General features: G+C 42.6%; 1 protein-coding gene across 12 annotated transcripts in view; it reads right to left on the reverse strand.

The window, feature by feature from the left end:
* Positions 1-24,196, reverse strand: part of DMD (dystrophin) — a 2,032,119-nt gene that overhangs the window by 1,449,516 nt on the left and 558,407 nt on the right. For all 12 annotated transcript variants that reach the window (XM_061627388.1, XM_061627390.1, XM_061627384.1 and 9 more), the window contains exons 3-6: positions 17,631-17,723; positions 5,311-5,388; positions 3,440-3,532; positions 2,162-2,334 (exon numbers count right to left, since the gene is read on the reverse strand). In XM_061627388.1, the coding sequence (XP_061483372.1) occupies positions 2,162-2,334; positions 3,440-3,532; positions 5,311-5,388; positions 17,631-17,723 (437 nt within the window). The remainder of the gene's footprint in view (positions 1-2,161; positions 2,335-3,439; positions 3,533-5,310; positions 5,389-17,630; positions 17,724-24,196) is intronic.

Below are 24,196 nucleotides of genomic sequence, written 5' to 3' on the forward strand. Positions count from 1 at the left end.
GTTTTATTCGAAAATACCATTATGTGTCTCAAGTCAAGAAGCGTTTTATAGAAGAGAAATGACTGGAAAAGAGAAATGGTTAACTTATCAAGAACTATTAGAAAATGTACATGGAGAATATACAATGAAAGAGAGAGAACAACTGACAAAGGAAGGATATAGTTTTCAATGGTTTGCCTATTTACAATTGTTAGAAAGATATAAAATGGACAAGAAAATGTATGGGTTTGAAATAAGTAAATCTGATTTTGAAATAGGATTGTGTACAAATGATGAAAATATAATTGCGAAAATGTATAAACTCTTATTGAAAATGGATATGGAGGAAGAACAAGTAAAAGAGTGTATGGTAAAGTGGGCAAAAAATTTTGGTCATAACATACAAATGGATCAATGGGAAAATATGTGGAAAAAAGGTTTGAAATTTACACTATGCTATAATCTTAAAGAAAATTTTTATAAAATGATGTACCGTTGGTACATGACTCCAGAAAAGTTGTCAAAAATGTATAGTAATGTTTCTAATGTTTGTTGGAAATGTAAACAACAAGAAGGATCATTTTATCATATGTGGTGGTTATGTAAAAAGGCAAAATCATTTTGGGCACAGATAGGTAGGAAGATGCAAAAAATTCTAAAGATAAATATTCAGTCAAAACCAGAATTTTTTTTATTGGGTTTTATGGATAAACAAATAGAAAAGAAATATGGAAGAATAATATTATATATGATTACGGCAGCAAGATTATTATACGCACAAAAGTGGAAAATGGAATCAATACCAACAATGGAAGAATGGCTATTGAAATTAATGGATTTAGTAGAAATGGACAAATTGACATGTTTACTTAGAGAAAAATCGACAGATACATTTCTTAAGGAATGGAAGCCTCTCTTAGACTTTTTGTTGAAAGATCAAAATAAAATGATGATACTGGGATTTGACGATTAATTAAGACAGCCTACGGAGAAAAGGGACTCTGTATGTATACATTAAGGGACAGGTTTGATGTATATTATATACTTATAGCTGATCTGCGACAAATCGGAAGTCAACTATTTTATTTTCATTTTTTGTTGATGTATTGTTATGTTTTTTTGACTTTGTTTTGTTTGTTTTTGGAAAAATTTGAATAAAAATTATTTAAAAAAAAAACAACATTTCATATCTTTGTTACAAAAGTACATTTAGTACCTTGACTCTATTTACTCTTTTGTATCTACTGATTGGTCAGGGAATACACTCTTTAGGTCTGTTTTTAGAAAAAGACCATCTAACTATACCTGCTTCAAAGCATGGTGCATGAAGCAATAAAATAAAAGTCTTTTCATGCATATAATAATAGGATCTACTGTGACTGTTTATTGAGCAGGTCACTGAACAAGGACCAAAGATGTGAAGTTCCTTTAGCTTAGCGGCAAAAGAATACCAAGCAGGGATACAATAGAGCTGTATAATATTATGATTGGCATAAAGTGGGGATGGGGAGCTTGTGGCCCTCCAGATCCCAACATTCATGACCATTGGCCATGCAGGCTTGGGCTGATAGGAGTTGAAGTCCACCACATGAAGGGCCACAGGTTCCACATCCCTATCATAAAAAAGAGTCAATTATGACAAATATTTCTGTAAGACTTAGATCTGTGGTAACACTAGAGATCATCCATGACAACAGATTAAAAAAGGAAGTAATTTTTAGACCATTATTATCTTGCAACATTTATTATCACAAGATATGGCAATTGCCACAACTTTCTAAACCTTTAGAAACAATTAGGCAAATTAATATATTTCTGTTGTTAGTGGCAATAAGGCATGATAACTAAATTGAATTTTGTGTTGTTGTTGTTGTTATGTGCCTTCAAGTCGATTACAACTTATGGCGACCCTATGAATCAGTGACCTCCAAGAGCATCTGTCATGAACCACCCTGTTCAGATCTTGAACGTTCAGGTCTGTGGTTCCTCTACAAATACAAGTAACAGGAGATGGTGCATCCTGCCTACTCCGTCCCTTGTTTGTACATTTCTCAGAGACCTCTGGCTCCCCATTGATAGAATAAAATATTCTGGCCTAGATGAACTTTGGCTTGATCCAGCAAGATGATTCTAATAAAGTATTTCCAGTTCATGCAATGACAGCAAAATGTATTTCTCCTACCTGTGACTGTGGATGAGTGCATTGAAAGCCAAACCATCAGACCAGCTACTGGTGAAATTAATAACATTGACCTGTGGATAATTCTGAGTTGATTGACGAACCCAGCTCAGCAAGATCTTTTCACTGTTTGTCTGTTGCAGTCCAGCCATGATGTTTTTCATTACATTTTTGACCTGTGGTACAAGACAGAGGTTTGATCAGTAGCTGAGTATTTATCAAAGGCAAATCATTTTCCTCCTACAAGTCAAACTGAGCTTCTTATGGGACCAAATAGAAGAGACCATTGCTCTCCTTGCTATCATTTTCTTATTTCTTTCTTTAAATATGCAAGAGGATAAGCACAGTGCACTGTGGTAAATCAAACCAACTCTGACTCTTCTGGATTGTTAACAACATTTATTATTATTATTATTATTATTAAAAATATTTCTATCCCGCCCTTCTACCCTGTAATAGGGCACTCAGGGTGGCTTACAAAAATAAAATCAAACACATACATAATAAAATAGTAAACAATAAAACCACAAAAACATTAAAATAAATTAAAATACATAAAATACAATATATATATATACACAAATATATACATATAGAGAGAGAGTGGTACTAAACAGGACTACAAAGGTAAAATTTAACGTAGAAGGCATACTACAACTCCCATAATTCCTGACCACTGGCCATGATGGCTGGGGCAGATGGGAGTCAGAGTCCAACAATGTCAGGAGGACCACAGGGCCCCCACACCTGCCATAGATTCTTCAGAAGATCAGCATCACTGAAAAGCTGAAAGACAATCTCTTCACACTCACTTAAGGCCCCACATTCAAACAAACAGCCAACAAACAACGATTTCCCCTCCTCACACACAGCTAGGTCTAAGTAGCCACTGGGCCCTTTATTCAGCACCCAGGGAGCTTTCCAGCAGCCCTTCTCTAGTGGGGAGGTGTTCAGGTAGATGCCCAGATCCATGCGCTTGTCCCTGCTTGTGGGATGGGAGAAAATCAGCCATGATTTGGTGCTTTTGAGGGAGGCTGAGGCACAATCAACGCCCAACAGATGAGCTGACTCACCTTCATCTTCCTCTTGGTTCACATCTGAGACCTCAGAAAATGGGGTAAAACTCACTACACTGCCCTGACATCCATGCTAGGATTGAAATGCTAGGATGGAGTCAAAGCTGTTGTCTTCTCTAATTCTACCATAAATGTAAACAGCAGGTATGTCCTTTGTTGATTAGGGATATATCCTAAAAATATTCTGTGAATGACTGTCTCTCACCTGCCAGTGGAGAATTATATTCCAGATCAATCCAAGGGTCAGTTTATGATTGCCATCCACAATATCTGTGCTGCCAATATTCACCAGATCTACCTATCATAGCAAAGCAAAAACATTTAGATAAAATTATGCAAACTGTGCAAAAATAATAAACATATTGAAATAGAAGCTAAATTAGTTTACATTCCCAGAGCAATGGACAAAATAAATAGCTGCTAAATAAAATATAAGCAAATATGTTAAAATCAACACATGGTATAAATATATCAAATTAGGGCTATGTTGTTTTGTTTGCATATTATCTACCATTCAGCTTTTAGTGGCAACTAAACCATCAAGAATGCATTTGATAAATTGGGCAAATAATTATCTGACACAAAACAAATAATTCAGGTCGTTTTAGGAAAACTCAGCAAGTATGCAACATTATATCATAAAATATATTAATTTCCGCCCCTCCCCCCAGTTCCACCACCTGAGGCAGGCATTTCACTCTGCACAGTCATAAGACCAGCCCTGTCTGTGCCCATGTGATATACATGTTCCCAAAAGAGACTCCTTCCTCTTTATGAGTCAAGCCTCTCCTGTCTCCCCCTTTAAGTCCCTTCTCAGGCTTTTCTTTACATTGTCAAAAAGCAAAAAATCTATATTCCATCTGAATTCAGAAACTGAACAAAAGAGTGTACACTTTAGATATCCAAAGCAATGTGCTGCCGGCAATGCATTGCTGTTGTCCACAACAGCCTCTAAGTGGAAGTTATCATGTCTTTGTATTCATACTCAGGCAAGATATCATAATTAGATATCTGCTGGAGGGAAAGGGCTAATCAAAGAAGATGGTGGTAAGAGGAAGATGTTTAAAAATATTCACTCAGAGTCAAACATCATGTATTGAACATTGGCAAGGAAACCCTTCAAATATGCAATTAGGTTTGAACACCTTTTCTTTTATACTCTCACCAGTACGTATGGACATTTCAGTAAAATTATTTCTTCTGAGGGAAAGAACACATTTTATGGCTTTTACAGACAGTACACTTTTACAGAAAAGACCCGCCGTGGCGCAGAGTGGTAAGCGGCGGTAACGCAGCTGAAGCTCTGCTCACAGCCGGAGTTCGATTCCAACAGGAGGAGGAAGTCGAATCTCCGGTAAAAGGGGTCGAGGTCCACTCAGCTTTCCATCCATCTGTGGTCGGTAAAATGAGTACCCGGCATATGCTGGGGGGTAAAGAAAGACCGGGGAAGGAACTGGCAATCCCACCCCATATAAAAAAACCACGGTCTGCCTAGTAAACATCGTCACCCTAAGAGTCGGGAATGGCTCGCACTATAAGTGCGGGGACACCTTTACCTTTACCGTTTTTTTACACTTTTACAGATGGTAACTAAGGCTTAGTAAATTGGTTGAATCCAGACTTGCTGCTTTCCCCAAGGGCTCATTCCATTCCCACATGGAACTGTGATCCAACCCAGCATTGCCACTGGAAGAAGAGAGAAAGGCACTAGGGAGAATTTTCCTTCCCCCTGAAGCCCTGCCCATGCCATCATCCATGTTGTTTCAGAGGATCTCCCAACTCCCTCATAGTAGCTTTCCAGGAGGCAAAAGTGACTGCATGGGCAAGGAGGTGCCACTCTGTCACCTTCCTCCAGCACCAGCAAAACACTTTTGACTTCAAGTCAGGATCTAGCCCAGTAGCTTCTTCAATAAGGATACTTATTGAACCGATAGCAGAAATGGGACATGCACTTTGGTCTCCCACATCCCAAGGGTTCATATTAGATCTTATTTATTGTGAGTTTTGAGATTTCTGTTCACTGAGTTCTCTTGATCTCTCTGCATCTATTATGAACCCATGCAACTATTTACTTACATTATTTTTCTGCAGGACTTGTAGTGCTTTATTGACGTTGTTCAAGGCATGGACTCTTGTGGAGCCCTTTTCTTTACCCTATAAGCATACAGAGTGATTATTAACTATGGGAAGCAAGAAAATATTATGTATTTGGATTAAACACAGTCTTTATAATAACACACAAGAGCCTAAAATACTATAGAATGTCAATCCTTACTTTATTTTATGGCATTTTACGGTGACCATAATGAATGAAGGCAACAATGAAATGAATCAGATCATTTTTTTACTATAACCGATACCCTTTTCCAGTTTAGGAATGTTACCATGGCATGGCATGAAACATGATATTCTGCAAGTATATCTTCACTGACGTTTGCCATACTAATAACTTAGTATTCTCATTCTTACATGAAAAAAGTGAGTGTAAGGGAAAAGGGGGAGGAAAGAAAGAAATAGATTACAGGAAGTCCCAATTAACACTTTCATTGGAAACTTGATGACATTGCTATTAATTTTACATTTACTGCAAGATTTTAAATGTCAGGAGCTGTGCCATGGCATAAAATATCTATTGCTACCACTTTTATTATGAAATCTAGTTTTGAATTTTGGAGGTATAATCATCAGCTTCTCTATCCTGCTTCATCTGTGATTTGAAATGGGGAATAATGCCTTGCATCATTTTAATTAACATATGCCAACATTTTTGCCCTTCTAGTAAATCCACAAGCTTGCCCTTCAAAAGACAGCTCATGTCAATTATATTTTGAATACTAGAAATATTTTGCCCACAAAACCAAAACATTTTCTACATTTTTTATGGGAAACCTACAAGCCAATTATATCACTATATTTTTTCAGTCTGGTTCGAGGGACAAATGTTCGCAAAAGAAGAAGAAATAATTAGCAACTTTTTAAAACAAAATGAAATAATTAGCAACATTTTTTAAAATATTATGTATGAAGAGACTTATATACCATACAATAAAAAAGTGCAGTGTCCAACCAAGTGCTTCTGCTAGCACAAGGACCTTTGGCTGTGCAACAGAACTTTCCCTCTATGTTCTTTCCCCACACCTTCCAGAGCAGATTTACTGTGCTTAATGGGTATGCACACTGTGCAGGCAGAGGGAGGAGAAATTCTGTTGCACAATCAGAAATCCTTGCACCAACAAAAGCACTTTGTTGGGTACAGCTCAATGTATCTAGGCAGTGAATGTAACACTTCCGTAAAACAGCATAAACCAGTGGCCTGTATAAACACAAGAGTCTGAAGCAAAGTACTCACACTGCTTGCATAATAATAATAACAGGCAAGATCTGTAAGGAGCTCTGCAACCTTGGCATACTAAATGCTCTCTGTCTTGTAGAAACAAACTGAAGATCATGTGGCATTATAACTATTACTGTTATTTTTATGTGTGTGTATTTATGTGTACAAGTTGAATTCATGAAGGGGCAGAGAAACAGTTTGGAGCTAGTCTAAGACTTGAATTTAGAGAAACAATTCTTCCAAAAATCTCCTGATTCGAATTTCTCCCCAGTTCTTGTACATCCAAATAATGTGTTCTTGTTTCTGAAATGCAACTGATACATTTTGAAACTTCCACTATTTTAAAAAATGTGCACTGGTGACTATGTACACAGTTTGGTGCTGCTTTAAATTAGTTAATTATCTTTCCCTCCTTGCTTTGCCCAATGTGCATCTTCACGTTGATAAAACATTAAAGATATGACTGCATCAAGATTCTTTATCGGCAGTACCTTATTGATGCACATGTACTCCTTATGCTCATTGATTTTTAAAAAGGATGATTGAGATCATTGTACAATCACATCAAGATTGTTGTTTTTGCTTTACAGTGTGCAGTCCTGTGCATATATAATATAGATAGGAAATAAAGATACAAATGAACTGAAAACTGTTCCAGATCCTGAATTAATTTTATAAATTCCACTAGTTTCACCAGAATTCAGTAGAAATGATGCCCCGCTCGCCGCGCAGCTGACAAGCAGGGCATAGTTGCAGATGGGGGCAAAGCTGCCGCCTCCATCTTTGTTTGGGGCAATGTCGCGCATCGCACCTATTGTGTGTGTGCGATGTGCAGTGTGGAGGGGCGGGGCTCCTGGGCTTATTTAAGTCCAGCCGACCCTCCTACCTTCCTCTTTGCCAGCGTGACGTCAAAGGACGATGAGGGACAATGCAGAGCAAGGAGAAGATCGGCAGCGGCCATTCTGGCGCGGCTGCGTGGTCAGCGCCATTTCGGAGGCACTTGTTTTGCAGCGGCACAGGCAGCATTTATGGGCTAGTTAGGCCATGTTTGTGGGCCTATTAGGCCTCAGTTATTTTCCCCGGTGGGGGTAGTTTAAGGAGGCAGGCGGTCATGAGCCTGGAGGAGTGGCGGCGAATAGAGCGGGCCTTTTATTAAGCGCTTGCTGGGCTGAACGCTGTGGAAACCCCCTCCCCCTTGGCTGGTAGGGTAGGCACTCAGTGTCCTCCAGCAGCACTGCCTTAGGGCTATTGCTAGCCAGTTAAACAAGATCACACACACATTTAATATTGTATAAGAGCAGCGATATAATATAAAATAATTGGAATAAATCAGTAATTAAAAATAAATTAGAGCAAAAGAGCTGCAGGGTTTTGAATAAAAGGATCAGACCTTGTAGACAGTGACTTACTACAGTTAGTAGCTTACAATACTGGTATTTGTGCTGGCGTTTCTGCGGTTGGTGGCTTATAATAATAATTATTATTATTATAATTGCTCTCATAATTCTTATTATAGGCCAGGGAGGATTTAAGTAGTCATGCCAACCAAGCAAGGAAAAGAGGTGTGTGTGAAAGGTCCCCTCATAAAATGCAGGCCTTTGAGCAATTTTAAACCACCACCACCCCATATGCATGGGATAGGTTTTGATAGTGGTTGAGGTGTTTGGACTGCAATCCAGGAGATCGTGGTTCAAATCTCCCCAACAGCCGTGGGCTGCAGGCTCAGAACTAATTACAGGAGAGGAGGCTGCACAAGCCTTTCGAGTCTCAACAGGCCCTATTTACCCCCCTTTGGTTGCCAAGGCTGGGTGTGAGTTCAGCCTAGGTAGGGGGCACAAGACATTGAAGGATGTGGGTGAGGCCTTGGCAGTCTCTCTTGGCCATTGTGAAGGGTTCTTTGGTTAGGCTTGCAGCCTTTGCTTGACTCGGGCCTATATTAGGTTCAAGGTACTTTATTCTATTAATTTTATTACATTGTGGTTGCTTTGAGGGGGTGGGGTGGAGCTCTTTGGTTAGGCTTCTGACTTCCTGCTAGGCCCAGGAATATAGTAGGTTGTGGTAGTTAATTCTATTATTATATTACATGTGGCCTTTGAGGGGCCAGGTGAGCCTTTTAGGCCTTTCATATTTGGATACTAATGGTGTGCACAGATGACAGGGTTTGCTGGGAAATGTCTAAATCACAACCTCTACTTAGGTGACAGTGATCCTTTTACAAGTGTCAGTTACACATTCCTTGTTAACTCTGAGACAGAAGTCGCATTTATTTGAATTTGGTCTCATATCAAAAACAAAGCATATGGCATTTGTTATATTTACAGAAGGACATGCAAACTTCTGCAGGGAATTGCAGGTCTCGCAGATGATAGTGTGGCTGGATGGGTGGATAGGAATAAAGAGGAAAGACGGATCACTTATCAGGATCTTATCCTCATTTCCAGGATCTTGGACTTTACTGAAACAGGGGCTGCCTTGATGGAAGCTTAGACTCTGTTTTTTACACAGAAGCTGCATTTTAAGATCCAGGCAGACTCTTCACCCTTTCCTGATGACTTTACAACAATAACAAAACCTTTCTTTGTTGGGATTTTTGATAACAATTACCTGAAGTCTCTGCTTTAAGGGAACTGGGTTAGCTGCAATGAACTAGTAGTTGGTAAAGTGTACCTACTCATAAATGATTTCCTTCCCTTTTGCAGAAGGATATATGTAACAGTGAGATAGGAGGCAAGAGCCCTTCAAAGGGGTAAGAAGAAGCCCCCAGCATAAGCTGCTCAAGGACATGTGCCCGTCCCTGGTTAGACTCAAGGTACTACGAACTTTGCTTGCTGGCTACCCAGTTTAAGGGAAGGTTTGTCTGTGTTATGGTGTTTTCCTTTTGGTTTCCTAGTCCCATACTCCAACTCCCGACTGGCCTTCACGGCCTCCAACTCCAGGCTGGCCTTCATGGCCTACAATCTTTGATCTGTTTTCGTTATGGCAGTAATTTGCCAGGGACAGAGTGTAAAGATGCAAATTACACCTGATTCACCACGAGTCTTATTGAAGGGGTTCGGCTGTAAGGGGTTCATATCTGATAGTCTAGGTACCATGCGCTACACTTCATTTAACATGGTGCGCGCATGTGGCAGAGGTGCCTTATGCATTTATGCGGCAGAGCATTGCCTATGGACTGCTATATTTCTTACATGGAGTGCTTCAGATTCTTCTGGGAGGGAGCAATCAGGAGACATGTGGACCCAGAAGTAGTGGGACACTATCTGTGTGATTGTTCAGGGGTATGGCAGATTTTGGGATGCCTGAGGTCACAGCTTATAGTATGGCTATGTACCTGGGGATTCCCTTGACAGCTGGGAGTAGGGAGGATCTGCCCCAGTTGGAGATGGCCATAAGCCTATCCATTGCCGTAGTGTGATCACCAGCTATCGGAATGCTGAAAGGACTGCAGGGGCTGTGCAAAGATGGCCTATCATTGTGAACTGCGCGCTGGAATTCCTGTAGATTCCATTGCCCCCAGCATGCCCGCCAGCTACCACAGAGCAGGTAGGACGATTCAGGAATTCTGGGCCGGCAAGAGCTATGTGCCAGAATGGCCTTTTCGTTGTGTCACCTGCTGAAATTCCCAGTGGATGGCAGGAGAAGGGGCCTGTTAGTCCAAGTACTTCAAGGTAAGCTGGTGGGACTTTCCTTCATAGCTAGGCTGGTGGTTTTTTCCCTATCCCCGTTGCCCTTTCTCACTGGACATTTTATTGGGTATGGTGAGCCAGTGGGAATACAGTATGCTCCTCCGGCTATGAAGCCAGACTTTCCAGTAGCCCTTTGTCAGGCCCAGGATGTGACTCAGGAACCAGACCAACGATTGTAGTTAATTCGTGTTTTATTAGGGTAATGTCCAAACAAAGACTGCGTTTTCTCATGAAGCAATACAGGGATACAGGTCCTGCGGCATTGGGAGAAAGTTGACAGAGCAAGGGACTTCTTCCCGCCTGTTCTTTAAGAAGGGGCCAAACGGGCGCGCAATCTTTCGCTCCTCCTTAACTGCCCCTCAGGTACTGCCCGCCTTCCCCCCCTTCTCTCCTGTCTTTTCAGCTGTCTGCGTATGCGCGGTGAGGGGGGAAGCATCACCCCCTCCTCTTCTGAAGTTTCCGATTCCAGGATGGGGGATAGGGGAGGGGCTGATGGTAAACTGCCTCCCCGCTTTGCGGCTGTGAGCAGCCCTCCCTCTTCCCCCTCTTGCTCTGAGCCTGAAAGAGGGGGAGGCGTGAGAATGTCCAGGGAGGGCTCAGGCTCCCCGTTGCTAAGCGACCTTATCACTGGCAGTTCCTCTGTTTCGTCTTCGCTCCAAAGGGGGGAAGTTCCTCCCCATTCCCTCTGCCATCCATCCGAATACTCTTCTCCCAACTCTCCGGGATCCAGCTCCCCGGGATTGGGACCCCAGCTCTGCCTTCCGACACCATCCCCCCTCCCAGGCTGTGCCCCCCTTCCCTTGTCTGGCTTGGGACGGTGGGGAAAACGTTGATGGAAAAGTTTTACCAATTCTGGAGCATGCACATCAGCTGCATCTTCCCATGATCTGTCAGCCACCCCATAGCCTTTCCAGTGAATCAAGTACTGCAGCTTGTGGCGTCTGATCCTGGAATCTAAGATCTCCTCAACTTCAAACTCAAGCTGCTCATTTACCAGGAGTGGAGCTCCGGGAGGTTCCTCCGGCCGTAACTCACTGGGAGGGGCGGCTTTCGTTAAGAGGGATCGATGGAACACAGGATGTATTTTAAACGTGTCAGGCAGCTTCAGTCGGTACGCCACGGGATTGATTTGAGTTTCTATTTCGAAAGGACCCACCCTCTTGTCTTGTAATTTTCTACATTTGCCCGGCATCTGGAGGAAGCGGGTGGACAGCCATACCTGGTCTCCCGGTTGAAGGGGGGGGGCTCCTTCCTGTGCAGGTCAGCAACTCGCTTGTACTCTGTTTTGGCTTCGTTTAACTGCTGTTTCAGTGTCTGTTGCGCCGCTTGCAATTCCTTAAGGAAGTTCTCAGCTGCCGGTACCAGCATTCCTTCTGAGCTGCTTGGAAAGACTTTAGGATGGAATCCATAATTAGCGAAGAACGGGGTTTGTTGAGTGCTGGAGTGCAGAGAATTGTTGTAGGCGAACTCTGCAAAATGCAAATATGATACCCAGTCAGTCTGTTGATAGGACACATAACTTCGTAAATATCTTTCCAAAACGGCGTTCAAGCGTTCCGTCTGCCCATCTGTCTGGGGGTGATGGGCGGAGGAGAGTTTTAATTCCGTCTGCAACTGTTTCCACATTGCTCTCCAAAATTTGGCTGTGAACTGAGTTCCTCGGTCTGAGACTACGCTGTTTGGCAATCCATGCAGCCGGTAGACTTCTTTGATGAATAACTTGGCCGTTTCTTTAGCCTCTAAGGCCCCTGCACAAGGAAGAAAGTGTGCCATTTTGGTAAGTAGATCCACCACTACTAAGATGGCTGTCATTCCTTGGGACTTGGGTAGATCAGTTATAAAATCCATGGAGAGGTCCTTCCAGGGTTCGTGTGGGACAGGCAACGGTTGTAACAGTCCTGCTGGTGTCCCTGTTTGTGTTTTTGTCCGCAGACAGACAGAGCAGGACTTTACATAACTCTCAATATCCCGACGCATTTTAGGCCACCAGAAGTCCTTGGCCACGTTCTGAATGGTCTTGTAAATCCCAAAGTGTCCCGCTGTGATGGAATCATGACACTGGCGTAGGATTCTGAGCCTTAATTCCCCTTCTGGCACATATCTGGCGGTTTTGAACCATAACAGTCCATTTCTCCAGTGAAAGGTTACTTCTGAGTCTTGACCTTGTCCCGTCTCCTGCTGATATTTTAGCATGTCTGCATCTTCTTGTTGTGCCTTTTTGGGTTCCTCTTCCTATGAAGGCTGGCATACTCCCAACGTTAATTTCTCTGGCGGGATTACGTATTGAGGCTGGTCCTCGGATTCACTTTCTTTGTATTGTGGCTGTCTGGATAAGGCATCCGCTCGCTGGTTTTTGGCTTGGGCATGGTAAGTAATCTGGAAGTTAAACCTAGTGAAGAACTGGGACCATCTTATCTGTCTCTGGTTCAGCTTTCTGGCTGTTTGGAGGCTTTCAAGATTCTTGTGGTCGGAGCACACTTCAATTCGATGAGAGGTCCCCTCTAGGTATTGTCTCCAGTTTTCAAAAGAGTCCTTGATGGCCAGCAGCTCCTTCTCCCAAACTGTGTAGTTCTTCTCTGCAGGCTTTAACTTCCGAGAGAAGTACGCACAGGGGTGCAGCTCCTTCCCTTCTTGGTCTAATTGTAGCAGGACCCCCCCGATGGCAAAATCTGAAGCATCTGCTTCCACTACGAAAGGGCGGTTCGGATCAGCAAAGCGCAGAATGGGCTCAGTAGCAAACCTTCTCTTCAGCTCCTCAAAGGCCTCGGTGGCGTTCTCTGTCCATTGAAACTTCTTCTTCCCCCTTAAACAGTCAGTCAGAGGAGCTGTTAATTTGGAAAACCCTGGAATGAACTTTCTGTAATAATTGGCAAACCCCAAAAACCGTTGTACATCCTTTTTGGTGACAGGTTGGCCCCAGTCCAATATGCAGCTTACTTTCCCTGGGTCCATCTCCACGCCTTCCGCTGAGATTCGATATCCAAGGAAGTCTAGAGACTTGAGGTCAAATCCACATTTCTCTAATTTAGCATACAGGTGATTTTCTCTCAGTCTCTTCAACACCGTCTTCACATGCTGGTCGTGGTCTTCCTGGTTCTTTGAGAACACCAGGATATCATCTAAGTAACAGATTACATACGTGTCCAACAAGTCTCTAAACACGTCGTTCATGAATTTTTGAAAAATTCCTGGACTTCCACAAAGCCCAAACGGCATGACCAGGTATTCATACTGTCCGTAAGCGGTCAAGAATCCTGTTTTCCATTCATCTCCCTCCTTCATTCTGATCAGATTGTACGCTCCTCTCAAATCCAACTTCGTGAAGATTTTTGCAGAGCGCAGTCGGTCCAGCAACTCTGAGATCAGGGGCAGCGGGTAGCTGTTGGGGATGGTGATCTGGTTCAATGCGCGATAGTCGTTACAGGGTCTGAGTCCCCCCCCTTCTTTTTCACAAACAATAGTGGCGCTCCAGCAGGGGATTGTGAGGGGCGTATGAATCCTCGTCTCAGGTTTTTATCCAGGAATTCCTTCAGGGCCTCCCTCTCATTCTCTGTGAGAGAGTAGATTCTCCCTGATGGGATGCTGGCTCCTGGCACTAGATCAATCGCACAGTTGTAAGGGCGGTGGGGGGGTGAAGTCTCTGCCTCTTTTTCATCAAACACATCTTTGAATTCTTCATACTTTGGCAGCTCGATCTCTTGCACTGCCCCCGCTAAGGTGTTCTTGATTCCTTCAGGTTGACAGTTCTCCTGGCAATACTGTGAGGTGAACCACACCACCGCCTCCTTCCAACTTATTGTGGGTTCATGCTTTGCTAGCCAGGGCATTCCCAGAATCACCTCAAAGTTCGAGAGATCTGACACGTATAGCAAAATGAACTCTTCGTGCCCAGGGATTTGAAGTTTCACTTCCTCCGTGGCTTGTGTCACCCCTCCTGACTTCAGGGGTCTCCCATCGATAGTCTCCACAGCTAGGGGAGCGTCCAGTTTCCACCGGGAAATTCCATGACGCTTGACTAACTTTGCATCAATAAAATTTGTGGAGGCTCCACTGTCAATTAAGGCAGTGGAATTAAACACCACTCCTCTGGAAGTTGTAATCCGAATAGGCAAGACCAACACCCCCTTTGAGGGAGGCTGGATCGTTGGGGGGCCTTTATACAATGCTGCCCCCAGTCCACCGGCCTGCACGTGGACTGGGTGTTCTAGTTTCCCGACGGCTCAGCTTTCCCCCCTTTCAGTCCACAGTCTCTGGCCACATGGCCCGGCTTTGAACAATAAAAGCATAAACGTTCCCGGCGTCGTCTTTCCTTTTCTTCTTCCGACAGTCTTGGCCTAGCCCCTCCCTGTCCCTCAGTTGCATTACCTGCCATCCCTGTAGTGGGAAGGGTCTTGTTGCGGGATGCCGAGGCTGAGTATCTCGGGACCTCCTGCTTCCTTTCCAGGCACCTTCCTTCCATCCGGTGATCTATCTGTAGGCATAGCCGGATGAGCCCTGGTAGGTCAGCTGGGGGGGAGGTCCTGGCCAACTCATCCAGGATTTCAGCATTTAATCCACTCCGGTACATAAACATCAGGGCGGCGTCATTGTAACCCGTTTCCTGGGACAGAATTTTAAAAGCGTTAGTGTACTCGGAAACAGTCCCTTTAGCTTGCTTCAGAGCGCCTAGTTGCCGTGCTACTGTTTCAGCCCTTTGTGGGTCTTGAAACTTCTCGGTCATCTCCTGTATAAATCCTCTGTACCTTCCTAAGACAGTATCCTTTCTCACGAGATATGGAGTCACCCATTTTGCAGCTTCTCCCTCCAGGAGGCTAATCATGAAAGCTACTTTAGCCCCATCGTCTGGAAATTCCGTGTGCCTGACATCCAGATATAACTCACATTGAGCCACGAAGGTTGCCAACTGATCACTTTGTCCCGCGTATTTTGGGGGCAATCCAATGGGAACCTTTACTACGGCAGCTGGAGGGGCTGTTCGCATCTGGTCTATCGTGGCCTTCAAGGTTTGATTATCCATCTTCAGCGCCTTGACTGCTGCTAGCAGGGCTTGAACATCCGTCTGCAAATCAGCTACCTTAGTCCTCAGGAGTTCCACTTCTTCCGTCTCAGAAGTGGGGTTCATCCCCCCCGCTGCTCCCTTTGACATCTTGTCCCAGTCAAGTGAAAAGAGCGTTGAGGGTGATTTAGGTGGCTCTGTCAAGCTGTCAGGCCCAGGATGTGACTCAGGAACCAGACCAACGATTGTAGTTAATTCGTGTTTTATTAGGGTAATGTCCAAACAAAGACTGCGTTTTCTCATGAAGCAATACAGGGATACAGGTCCTGCGGCATTGGGAGAAAGTTGACAGAGCAAGGGACTTCTTCCCGCCTGTTCTTTAAGAAGGGGCCAAACAGGCGCGCAATCTTTCGCACCTCCTTAACTGCCCCTCAGGTACTGCCCGCCTTCCCCCCCTTCTCTCCTGTCTTTTCAGCTGTCTGCGTATGCGCGGTGAGGGGGGAAGCATCACCCCCTCCTCTTCTGAAGTTTCCGATTCCAGGATGGGGGATAGGGGAGGGGCTGATGGTAAACTGCCTTCCTGCTTTTCGGCTGTGAGCAGCCCTCCCTCTTCCCCCTCTTGCTCTGAGCCTGAAAGAGGGGGAGTCATGAGAATGTCCAGGGAGGGCTCAGGCTCCCCGTTGCTAAGCGACCTTATCACTGGCAGTTCCTCTGTTTCGTCTTCGCTCCAAAGGGGGGAAGTTCCTCCCCCTTCCCTCTGCCATCCATCCGAATACTCTTCTCCCAACTCTCCGGGATCCAGCTCCCCGGGATTGGGACCCCAGCTCTGCCTTCCGACACCCTTATGCTGGGCTTTTTTTGGAGCTTTTAGGATAGGTAAGGTGATGGCTGGATCCAAGTGAGACCTGTCTTGATGTGCCCTCCAGCTATCAGATGTCTCTGTGGATGGGGGGGTTGTGCCCATATACAATTGTGAAGGTCTCAGACGAACCAGATATGTATGGGGCAGACCGTACATTGGCCAGGGGGATCTGGAGAAGGATATTTATTCCCCAATGCAAGCGAGGACTCCCTCACAAAATACCAGTTTTGGGTGCTCACAAAGCGGGCTTTTACAGCTGCTTCTACGGCAGCAGGTCTTGGGTTTTCCCAGGCAAAGGTGCAGGCTGTTGGATGCTGGTCCTCAGGTTTATAAGGGCTATATTCACCCCTTTTAGGGGGCCTGGGAATTCGGAAGCCTAACAAGTTATAATTATTTTGACAGGCTGCTGAATGGGGACAGAGCAGACGTGAATCCTAATAGGCGGCCACAGCATGGTCTTCTAGGCTGCCAGGAGGGCCACGAAATCGAGCATGGGCTCACAGTTGGGCCTCAGTCGATGGGCTGCAATACAGTGGCTTGGCCGGAGAGAAATGCGTTTGGATAGGCTCCTACCCACTTTGTTCCAGCATAATTCAGTACGGACGGTTTCACAAGTGGTGGTCCTTCCCCCGGGTGGGAATGACCTCAGTTACTTGAGGCAAGGCCCACAGATTGCTGGCAGGTGACGACATGCAGTTTGAGAGGCTACGACAGCCTCTGTTATTTAAGGGCAAGACCCTCAGTTGGCAGGCATGGGACAACATGCAACTAGAGAGGCTGCGACGGCCTCACTTATTTAAGGGCAAGGCCCTCAGTTGGCAGGCATGCGTGACATGCAGCGGAGAGGCTGCGACGGCCTCAGTTACTTAAGAGCAAGACCCTCAGTTGGCAAGTATGTGTGACATGCAGCAGAGAGGCTGTGACGGCCTCAGTTACTTAAAGCCCTCAGTTGGCAAGCATGTGTGACATGTTTGCTGTAATTTAATAAAGTGGCCCTTGTTCAACCCAAGCTGATGTCTCTGTGTCTTATTTCGCCCCTTGACTCCAATTAGAATGAAGGACAGAATAATAAATGTATGGGACAGGGAAATTTCTCTTGCCTAGTTCCATCCAAGTATTAAACTAGCGAGATTTAATAATACAAAGCTTAGGTAGATCTGCTGGGGCAAGAGAAAATGTGTTTGTGTACGGGCGCGCACACACTTTTTAATGGTTCCTCAGGAATCTCAAAATTCATTACTTTCTGTTAGACACGATACAAAATCTAATACTTTGTTACATAAGATCAGATTAGGTGATCATCACGACATGTCCAGCCCTATAGTTCCATTCATGTTCTTATGATCAGTGCAAATTCAAAGTGCTTTATAAAGAGAAACTAGGATTTTCAGGGCCTAGAGATCTACAAATACGAAATTTACAATATAATCTATGTACTTCCAAAGTCAAATACAATAAGAACTATTGTGGACATATAATATTGCTGGACTATTTCTGGGGGGAAACATATATACATACAAGTTTTTGGCCTGTAAAACCTTCCAGGAGCTCCAGGAGCCTTCGTCCATCTTGAAAATCATTAAACAAATCTTCTATAGGGTGTCTCCCAAACTACAATGAAATAAATTAAAGTGCATTATACTAGAGCATTGTGAATTGCATGCTAATGTTCTTAAAGTGGTGGTCAGATGAAAAGCACATAAAAATCCTTTTTAATTTAAGCATTCTTGGTCATTTAAACATTCTTTTTTTTATGGAATACTTAATTTTGTTGCTAAGATTTTGTATAACCCAGAAAGCAGTGTCTTTTATTTGAACTGATAGAGTAGATAGAGTAAAAGGAGAAATAACAAAGTACTCAGTAACAGTTCCTCTATATCCTACCACACAGCTGGTGAATCCAAGGGCTCCCATCCACCTCAGCAGTTGCAACTTATGTACAGTGAATCAGATTTACCAATGCTTTAACTGAAAAGCATACAGATCTAGAGAAAGTTATGTAAAGTGCATCTATGGCACTGTGAGAGCCAGTGTGGTGTAGTAGTTAAGGTGTTGGACTACGACCTGGGAGACCAGGGTTCGAATCCCCACATAGCCATGAAGCTCACTGGGTGACCTTGGGCCAGTCACTGACTCTCAGCCTCAGAGGAAGGCAATGGTAAACCCCCTCTGAACACCACTTACCATGAAAACCCTATTCATAGGGTCGCTATAAGTCAGAATCGACTTGAAGGTAGTCCCCCCCCCATGGCACTGTACTGACTAGCTCTGAATATATTCTAATCAGGGCCAGATCAAGGTAGACAAGGTCCAATATCAAGTGCCATCTCGCTTTCAGTCATCTCTTCCACCACTGACACCTGCCCCAGGCCCAAGATACTTGTTTGCATGCATATGTAAAATGTGCTGGAGAAGCTTCTGGCTGCCATGCCCTCCTAAACACTGAAGAAAAGAAGATAGCTACTGCTAATAAAACATGGCAGGCACAGTTCATGGCAGGGAACAGGGTAGTCACTCTGAACCTCAGCCATGTCTCTGCTGAAATCAGACCCTTCTGAAGAAGTGTTTCTGTAACAAAAATTGCTTTCAGAGTTTTGTAACATGCATGTTTCTCTCACATTTATTTAGGCCCTAAAATAAGTTCTTTTTTCTTCTGTTACAGCATCTTATCTTTTTTGGAATAAAATGTATGGTTGAAATTGATTGTAGACAAAACAATGAAATAATATGGGAAGTTAACTTCACAGGGAAAAGAAAAACATAGCATGGAAGTATCTTCAGCAAGACATTTTAATTACAATTGTCTTATAAGTAAATCTTTAAAGAAATGATTTTGAACAGCTTGAAAGGCAACCTTCTATTAATCATCATCTAAATATTACATAAAGTTTCCTGTGCTCCTGCCACACATTCTAACCTGAAGAAGAGCATGCCATTTATCTGGCAGTGAGGTAATTAAGTCACCTTTCTGAAAACGATTGAATGTCTTCAGTGGATCGACATGGCAATAAGTCTTTAGAAACAAAGGATTTGGAAAGATGGCAAAGAAATATGTTGCATTTTCAAGGTCGCTGGAAAAGTGTGCATTCAGAAGTGAGAAGCTTTAGGAAGAACAAATTAATATATTGAAATGCCATTTTGAACTCTAGACACATACAATATCAGCTTTATTTGCAATTGCCTTCAATAAGACAGTCAGAATTATATTTTTCATGCTGTTCTTTGTAATATAAATATTAAGTTTAATTTAGCATTGCAACTGTTGGTTAAATAATATGGATGGCACTTTAAAATTAGCTATAGCAGCAATTATGTTTTATGCTTCAGGCATACTACAAACATATGGCAGTACCTGAAGCCTCCCAACAGTCTGCCTACCTCCCAATCTGGTTGAGACTTTTTTTGATTCCCTGCCTGAATCTGATAAGTAATGCTAAATTGGTTGATGGTGGTTGGTCCCATCCTTGTTTGGAGAGCGCAGTCTGCAGGGAAGTCCTTAGGATCTGCGCATATCATAATGACATCAATAGCAACCTTCCAGAGTCCTGAGGCCTCACTCAGCTCTAAAGTAACACAACATACTTTGTTTCAGAGGGCGGCCAACAGCTTCAAAACATATCAGAAGTGAAGGGGCATAATTGGATGATTTGTATTGGTTCTGTCATTATAAACATTGCCTCAACATTACTCAAATGGGTAAATTTTGTTTTGAATATATGAAGCCACCTCACCCTAAGTCAGACAGCTGATCTATCCATCCATTATCTATCTGTACAGGTGGTTGTCCAAGTCTTTCCCAGTCCTGTTGCCTGAGATCATCTACCTAATGATGCCAGGGAATTGACACGCAAAGTATGTACTGCCTGCTTTATCTACCCCTGCAGTTATCTTTTTGCAGCATGTTTCTAGCCTTGAATAAAACAGGTCTTTGAGAGGAAACAACACTGAAAGTCAGACATAGGCAGACTAAGATTTAGTGGTAAGAGAAATCTCAAATGAAGGAAGAAATTTATGTGTGAAACACACTTATAAAGAAGCTCAAATAAATCAAAGAAAAGACTTTGAAATAAGTTTTTCTCTCCTAGCACAAGCTCCTTGATTTAAAAGAGAACAGAGGGGCTTCAGTATCCTGCTGCAATAAGGGAAACACTGCTGTGTAATACCATCTCTTTTCTACTGAATAAAGGTCAAATCACAGGCACTTTTGTTGCTTTCACTGATGTGACTGCGATTACTAATCTTTACATGATACAAGGAGAGCTGGGGGTGGGGAATCACCAAAAGGCTTTAAAAAGAATAAAAAGGCAGCTGAAAAGATGCAACAAACAGGGGAGATAAGATGTCTGATAGAGATGAAATTAAACCTTTAGCTCTTCTGTAGATTGACGGAAATGTGAACTGTGCTTACAGAACTCAAAGAAAAATGTTATACCTCACAAAGGAATGTGCCAATTCCCTATGAGACAAATAAATATGGCTTTCCTTATGAATTCTAGGGTCAGGTCACAGAAATATGCCAAAAGTTATGACCTCTTGTTATTGTGAAAATGTTTGCATTGAAAGATATTTTTTTAAAAAAAAACACATTGTCCACGTTCATACATAATGGCAAATCAAGATTCTTGGCTTATTAAGCCATACTATGCATGCTGATTACTTCAACTTCACACCTTCCCTGGGATAAGTGGGTAAACAAACCAAGAAGGGGATAGCTTAGTGTTATGACCAAACACTAGATCATGGATTGTTTCATCCTAATGTCAGCCTTAAGCCATGGTTTATTGTTGTCTTATGGTTTCCCATAGGCATCTGGTTGGCCATTGTGAGAACAGGATGCTAGACTAGATGGCCATCAGCCTGATCCAGCAGGCTGATGTTGTGACCAGAGAGCAAGAAATCATGGTCCTGGGTTTGGACATAATACTAAGCTATCCCCTTCCTGGTTTGTTTACCTAAACACACCAGGGGAGCAGTGAAGTAAGAGTATGCAACATATGCAAATTATGGTTTATTAAGTCTTGGGCTTACCATTACAGTACATGCAAATACTCTGAAGTTTCTGCAGTCTTTCTCTGAATCTTCTCAGCTCTCTATCCCAATTAAGTCAGAGAGAACTATTTAGACCCCTACAGCAACTCCTACGGGGCCAAAATGGGCTGTGCTCTGGGCATCCAACAGGAAGCTACACTTTACAGGGTTACAGACATAAAAGCAGGCTTGCTTTTCATCGTATCTGTTAATATAATTGTTTTTGTTTTGTTTTTAAACTTAAAGGAAATACCATGCCTTGCCTTTCCAGAACACACAAGTTCTGGAACTAATTAACTTTCCTCCCTTTTTGAGAAATCCTCCACACAACCACTTTCCTATGGTGCTATTCCACACTGAAGTGGTGCATGTTGAAAGAGAACACTACAACCATGTGAGTGCAGCCCATTGCATCGGTCTTTCCTATCTGTACTATGTAACAAAATGTTTTGAAAACTCAAGAAAAAGTTAATAGTTAGACCCCACTTCAGAGGGGCTGAGATTTTAAGGTTTGCAGAGGATAGAGTTACCTTCTAGCAAATCAGTTATAATTATAAAGCTTTATTAGAAAAACAAGATATTCCTGTCACAGAAAATCTGCTACATCTCATGAGTGTTCAATTTTTGTCTAGGACAGGTATTTCAAGGATGAAAAACATGAATTGTGTATGGCAAGTGCCTTTATACTGGCTGATTTTTCCAGTGTGGCCATGCATGCCTTATATGGCTATAACCTTCTGAATAGGCCAGGTGTTTGTTTTTTACATAGGACACTGTCTCAAATTTCACATGCCCGTGTCACTTGTTATCGAGTCATGTTCTTGTACCTTGCAAGGTCAGCAACAGTACATTGTTTGTTCTGATAACTGACTACAAACAGTCCAGTACTTAACAACAAAAACATCTAATGAGCTATTTGCCTCATCTTGACTTCCTGTTCTTACTGGCTGTTGGAAACTGTTTTCAGGTAAGCCATTTAGTTCATGCTAAACTGGCAAGCATTTATGAAGAGATGCTTTTAAAGCCTATGTGAGAACAATGCATATACAATATAAGATATAATGCATATAGTGGTAGTCAAAAGCTATTATTTATAGATCTATAGTTAAATCTAACAAGGCGGATCTTAATTTTTCCAGATTATGTATATTTCCAAATAATATAATCTTTCCAGATTATATCTGACACATATCCATTTAGTTCAACTCATCTTCGTTTTTTTGTTTACTTTGTTTTTATTATCCCTTAGAACCCCAGCATCTGAAAGGTAGAGTAGGTTTTGTGATCATTCTTAAAATTGAAATTAATTTTATTTTTACTTGTCAGGTTTTTCTGACTGTCAGGTTTCCTCTTCTGCTGTTGTTGTTGTTATGTGCCTTCAAGTTGATTACGACTTATGGCAACCCTATGAATCAGCAACCTCCAATAGCATCTGTCATGCACCGCCCTGTTCAGTTCTTGTAAGTTCAGGTCTGTACGAATGTTATCTAAAGACTTTCCCAGTGACAATAGCCCTACTTTATATATTAACCACTTTCTCATACATGCAGGCTAATTCAAGGGCTGGCAGCATATCCATTGCCAAGGTCCATTGCATACAGAGAATCTATTACCATGTAATTGTTTCTCTGCCATGCCCATCCCAATCCTCCCCCCCACACATTATTTTTATATAATTATTATTTTTTTAATTAAAAGCATTTATAGTCTGCCCTACATCCAAAGGTTTCCACTCAGGATGGAAAGACACAAACAAATTCAAATTAACAAAATAAACAACACAATATAAAACTAAACAAAATCCACAACAAAATCATAGGTTAGTTAAACCATAAAAAGCAGTTGGCAAAATAGTAACTATCATCTTCTAATGAACCTCACCCATCCCCTAAGGCCTGAGCAAAGAGGTGTGTCTTCACCTGCCAACAAAACAAAGACAGCATCGTAGCAAGACACACCTCATTGAGCTACTGAAGAAAAAGCCCTCCCACACAACCCCTGCACTATCAACCTCACTGGGCATTGGGGTCCAAAAAGGGCCCCTCCTGCAGATTTTAAAGCTCTGGCAGGTTAAGGGGGAAATCATTGCATTGAACCAATCAGTGGGAGGTTACTTCCTCTCTCTGCACTTCTATTATGGTAAGAGTTCAGCAACAGGTTATTGGTTTTTTACAACAATCTTTATTGCTTAGTCCAAAGACCATTACAAGCTTATTGGTTTAAAAAAAACAGTCTGAATTTATAAAGTTTTATATATTTTCAGCTAATCAAGCAGGCATTTTCATTAGGGACTCATTGAAACTGATACCTAGAATTTAGGAATGAACAAGAACATTTCATTCTTTTGAGCTGAACAGAGGTTTTAAATTAGTTTTAATAAAAAGGAGTTTGCAGATATGGCCATGGTGTATGCTCTTACTATGTTACATTTAACACTTTAACCATTTGAGTTTCTTCTAACATAAAGGGGGATTGTTCATCACCACAGTCATTTGACAGCGTTCTATCAAATTATTTAAAAACATTTTTAAGTGTACACAAGAGAATGGGAAAGTTGTGACATATATTTCAGAACACCTTTCACACAAAGCTAGATTGTGGTATAAAAACCTTTTTACTTAGGGTGTAATCATAAGATGTCATGTTTCTGTACATTCCTCTGGTATATTACATTATCTATGATGGGAATGGGATCAGTGTTCTGAAAGTATTGCAGTGACTGCCATGAGCTAACAGGCCCAATTCAAGGTGTTAGGACTAGCACACAAGGTCCTAAGGCTTGGGACCCTAGTACCTTAAAGAGCACCTCCCCCAGATCAACTGTCTTGTACCCTATGTTCAGGAGGTGAGATCTTAGTGGTGGTGGTGGTGTCACTTGGTGCTTCCTGGTTGGCTTTGACCATGAGAATGCCTTCTTAGTGGTGGTTTTCCATTTGTAGAATGCCCTCCCTAGTAAGATGTGTTTGTTGGCTTTCAGGAGGACTTTTAAAGCATTCTTGTTTACCCAGGAAATTGATGACTGAAAGATATTTTTCCTAGTAACCCTGCACTTATTG

This window comes from Rhineura floridana, chromosome 5 (genome assembly GCF_030035675.1).
Source record: "Rhineura floridana isolate rRhiFlo1 chromosome 5, rRhiFlo1.hap2, whole genome shotgun sequence".
Taxonomy (NCBI): Eukaryota; Metazoa; Chordata; class Lepidosauria; order Squamata; family Rhineuridae; genus Rhineura; species Rhineura floridana.